General features: G+C 36.2%; 1 protein-coding gene across 1 annotated transcript; it reads right to left on the bottom strand.

Moving 5' to 3' along the window:
- Positions 1-490: 490 nt before the first annotated feature.
- Positions 491-1,858, bottom strand: LOC120153032 (phosphopantetheine adenylyltransferase-like; the record flags this gene model as incomplete). Its single annotated transcript, XM_039165060.1, has 6 exons — positions 491-638; positions 781-850; positions 1,183-1,277; positions 1,386-1,445; positions 1,565-1,636; positions 1,736-1,858. Coding segments are annotated over 6 exons (534 nt in total), but the record flags the coding sequence as incomplete, so codon positions are not given.
- Between the last annotated feature and the right edge of the window lie 2,741 nt (positions 1,859-4,599).

The raw sequence follows: 4,599 nt of genomic DNA on the forward strand, positions 1-4,599 counted from the left end.
AGAATCGCTTTTTCCGGTTTGTTGTTCTCTGAGTATCCTTCAATCATGGTGTTGAACATGAAGGTGGCAGGCATATTTACTGTGTCAAAAACTGATGGGTGTCATTTATTGTAAGGCAATGACTTTAGGACAATGCTGATAGAAAGTAGTTTCTTTCTTCAATTTAATTTATATTTGAGGATAAGGTTTTTGGCAACTTCAAATATATATGAACATCATTAAATTTCCTTTGTGTGGTCCTTATTTGACCTTTCGTCAAGCTATCTCCCATAGAAAAAGAATTTTGAACCACAAGCTCATGACAAATATTCTTCATCATAACCAATGTATCGAATTTACCATTCAGGTGCATTCAAATGGCCATCCTATAATTGCTGGCCGAAATACCCCTAAAAATACTGATACTTCAGAGAAGAAGAAACTTTCATACTTCACATTTTTGCTCTTGGAGTTCCACAAAAGAAAGAACATGAAAATATGACAACCTCTGTTGCAGCCATTGATAGAAAATCAGTTTATTACCATCAAGTATGTGGTGGACTTTGGTTTTTGGCCTTCTCAGCTTCAAGCTTCCTTAATGTTGTTGAACTCAACTTGCCTCCACTACGTCCTTCAGAAACTAGATCTATAACTTCAATCTACAGAAAACGTCACCATCTCAAGACGTCATCTTTGACAAACTTTGCGAAATTCTAAAGAGAATTTGTATTATTTCCACTTCAAAGTAAATTACGTACAAAACCAACCTACAGCATAGAAATCAACCAGACAAAAACAAACCTTTAACTGAGAAAGGCCTCTTTCAGCTCTTTTCTTATTAACTGAGACTCCGCCTGGTAATGTCTCCTTGCTGTCAAGAAATTACTGCAGTTAGGCAAAGATGGATTCCACTAGCGTTATCAAAGGTAAATATAAAGTAGCTCGTCCCTTGTGTTGCCACTTTTTCGAACATGGCAAAATCACCATGTCACCACAGGGTTAATTCAAATGAAAAACAAAACTTAAACTGCAAGGACAAATGTAGAAATGGGATTTTAAAAGGCAACACAATTTTTTGCAGTTCAAAGTACAAGATCCAGAAAGCAAAGTAAGCATTCATGTGAACTAAATTACCAAAACAACTCTCTTTTATTTCAGAAAATCGGTTCCTTTATATCATATCTTAGACGATCAGTGACAAACCTCACAACAATGGCCTCCAAATGTTCATCAATGATTGAAGGTCCATAGGGATCTGTAATAGGTTCAACATGCACTACCAGCGCTGGTTTGATAGACTGCATAAATATGAGCAAAATTATTAATAAACAAAATCATCAAATGACTGAACCCTAATACTCCTTCATGGTCTTCTCCGATAAAAATACTCCAGGTTCATTTCATACCTTAATGTAATTCTCAATATTACGCATCCTTTCTTCAATGGGTTGAATCAATTCAGCGAACTACACAAATGAGAGAATGATTACTACAGTTAATAAAAGGTCTTTTGCCTTTTCTATGTCAACCAATCAACCAACTTTAGGGTTTCGATTATTTCAGAGTAAGCAAAAAAAAAACTAACCTGTTTTTTGGTTAACATGGGACCATCACAAACACCCACCACGATTCGATCCCTGGCAAGCTCCGCTGCTGACTATTTCCAAAAAGAAAATGTTTCTTTCATTCAAATTCGGATCAAGAACACGAGCAATCGGAAAACAGAGAGAAAAAGAGATGAATATATTAGTTTTACTTTGAGGAAGAGGCGATGGCCGTCGTGCAAGCGGTCGAAGGTGCCACCGAGAACGACGGAGCCATATGAATTTGGCGGCGATAGCTTCGGGTTCTCCAAAGCTGATTGATCCTTTTGCCCGTGATGTTTAGTTTAGAATTAATTTGGTTTAGTAGGAGGGTTTTATCTTTCAGGTATCTACCTATTTATCAATGTAGTATATAATTCAGACCATTTATTCTGCTGTTGTTAATGATGTCCGATGATGTTCTTTCATGCTTGCTTAGATATGTAACTAACTTTTTCAAATATATGAGAATATCAGATAAAAAAAGTTTTTAATTTATTTAAAAAAGTATGTTTAATACTAAAGAATAATAGAAATTATAGCATTAGAAAAAAAAACTAGTATGCTTTCTCCGGAAAACCCTAATGTGAGTGTGACAACGTGGCAGGAGGTCAGAGGTGGGGCAAAATGGCCTGCCGCCGGATTTGTTTCCACAAGTCTCGTGCCTTCCAGTTCTTGAGCGCAAGGGGTCATCGCTTAAGGAAGACAGGATCCTTAAGAAACAAAGAAACGTAGAGGATGCTTTGGCAATGTGACGTAGTAACGATAGCTAAGTTCAAGGGGAGGGAAGGGGGGGGGGGGAGGAATATGCTGTTGAGGAGTTACCTTCGCTGGATGGGACTCGAATAGGGCAATAAAGATGGGGGATGTACCAATTAGTTTTTCAGTACCGCTTATAATGTCGTTGTCCTAAATGGAAAAAAAAATGGTTGTCCCTTATTCCCATATGTAATAAGGTAAGGAGGAGGTAATATAGTAGGCTGCCCCCAACACTAAGTTGAGAGCAACTTCCATAAAAGACCTCCGAATTATGAAATGTACTCCGTGAGACTCGATCCCACGACCTCGCGTTATTGACGATACTGGTCCGATTACAACGATATGATTTTTGGATCGTGTCCATGATAAGATTGACCAGAGTATGGGACAAGTGCTGGTTATCCGATTATTGGACATGTCGATTGGGTATAAGACGTTGTTGACTAGAAGCCAATAGGGAAGGTCCAGCTAGTGGATTTAGAAAACAGTTATTATCTTGCGAAATTTTGCAATAGAGATGATTACGTCAAGGTTCTAACCGAAGGTTCTTGGAATATCTATGGTAGTTACTTAACGGTTCAACCGTGGAGTCGTTCTTTTTTACGTCTGAAAAGCACCCTTCTCAGGTGTTCGTTTGGATGCGATTGTCGGTGCTTCCTTATCGATAATATTCGAAAGCACTATTCCGAAGGATTGTAGGTGCGGTTGGAAGAGTAGTGAAAGTGGATTATAATACTCAAGCATGTGGTCGTGGTAAGTTTGCTAGGCTTGCATTAATTGTGGATCTCAATAAGCCGCTTAAATTGTGCGTTGGGATTGATGGATTTATTCAAAAGCTGGAATATGCAGGTTTGAGTAATATTTGTTATTCATGTGGAACTTATGGCCATTCTAGTGATGCTTGTTCTAAGCTAGGTTCTAATCCTGAGAAAAAGACGGTCTCGGAGGAGTCGAAAAAGGGACGAATGGTCCTACCATGGAATCCTAGGGAGAATACCTTTATGATCCATGGATGGTTGTGGAAAAGAGGAAGCGTAAGCCAAAAAAAAGTAGCAAGAGTAGGACAACCGTTAGAGATGCCAAAATAGGGTGTTAATTCTTCAAGATTTGCGGTTTTATCAAAGGAACATTGTGAAGAGGGTACTGATCATTAGGGAACTTCGGGTCAAGACAATGGAAATGGAAAGCCAACTAAATCTCGAGCAAAACGGAAAGCTCCGATAGTAATCCCATAGATTAACAATTCTCAGCGTGTTTTCACTATGAATTCAGCTTATTTAGCGTCTAATCCGAGGCTAAAGGAAACAAAGAGATGGACGGGGTTCAGGTGTTACCATCGGTGGCGGGACAGAATGCAAAACCGGTGATACACTTTTCAGCTCATGTTCCAGGTACTCATAAGGCATACACAATTTTGGAGAACGGTAAGGATGGTAATGAGAGTTAGGGAGTGATATTGTCTGACCATCATAAAGTCGTTAGTAAGTCTTCCACTGAGAATTTTAAGCGAAGATTTATGTTGGGAGAGGATGTTGCAAGCAGCAGTCGAGTAACCCATGAAAGTATTGCTTCCCTTTCACAGCATTGTCATAACCATTTTTCGGTGGAATAATTAAATATTATTTTAAAAAACGGTTACGACTTTTAATTTAGAAAATTCAGTGATTTGGAATTAAATTTGATAGAATTGAAAAAAGAATCGTCATCGACCTTTGGACTAGATAGGCCAAATGCCTAAAAACGTCATTCAAAACAATTTTAAGAAAAAATATTTTTAAGACGAAAAACTGGTTACAAAGATTAGATTAAAACGGATTCAGGAGTCGGTTACAGTCAAGGAATGATTAACACCTTTGAACTACCCTTTCGGTACCATTTAATTTGTTGGTTGTCTTAATTGCAAAACTTTAAATTTAAATTGAAATTTAAAAAATTCAATTCGAATTATTTACCTTTTATCGATTGAAGTTACTACTGAAAAATCAAACAAAATATTAGATGGTAAAATAAAATATTGAATGCTAAACAAAAAAAGAAAAATTTTAGAAGATTAAAAAAATTAAGATAAAAATAATAATAATAAAGTGAAATAATGTTACAAGATAAATAAATAAAAATGAAGAAAATGTTAAAAATAAAAAAAAAAATTTAAGAAAATGTTAATTTCTAAAAGAAATAAAAAAATAAAAAAATATATAAAAATTAGGAAATAATAATAATAATTTTTATTCTAAAAATGAAGAAAATGTTAAATGATCACCTAGTAATTAGACAAAAT

This window comes from Hibiscus syriacus, unplaced genomic scaffold (assembly GCF_006381635.1).
Source record: "Hibiscus syriacus cultivar Baekdansim isolate YM2019G1 unplaced genomic scaffold, ASM638163v2 tig00111098_pilon, whole genome shotgun sequence".
Lineage (NCBI taxonomy): Eukaryota > Viridiplantae > Streptophyta > Magnoliopsida > Malvales > Malvaceae > Hibiscus > Hibiscus syriacus.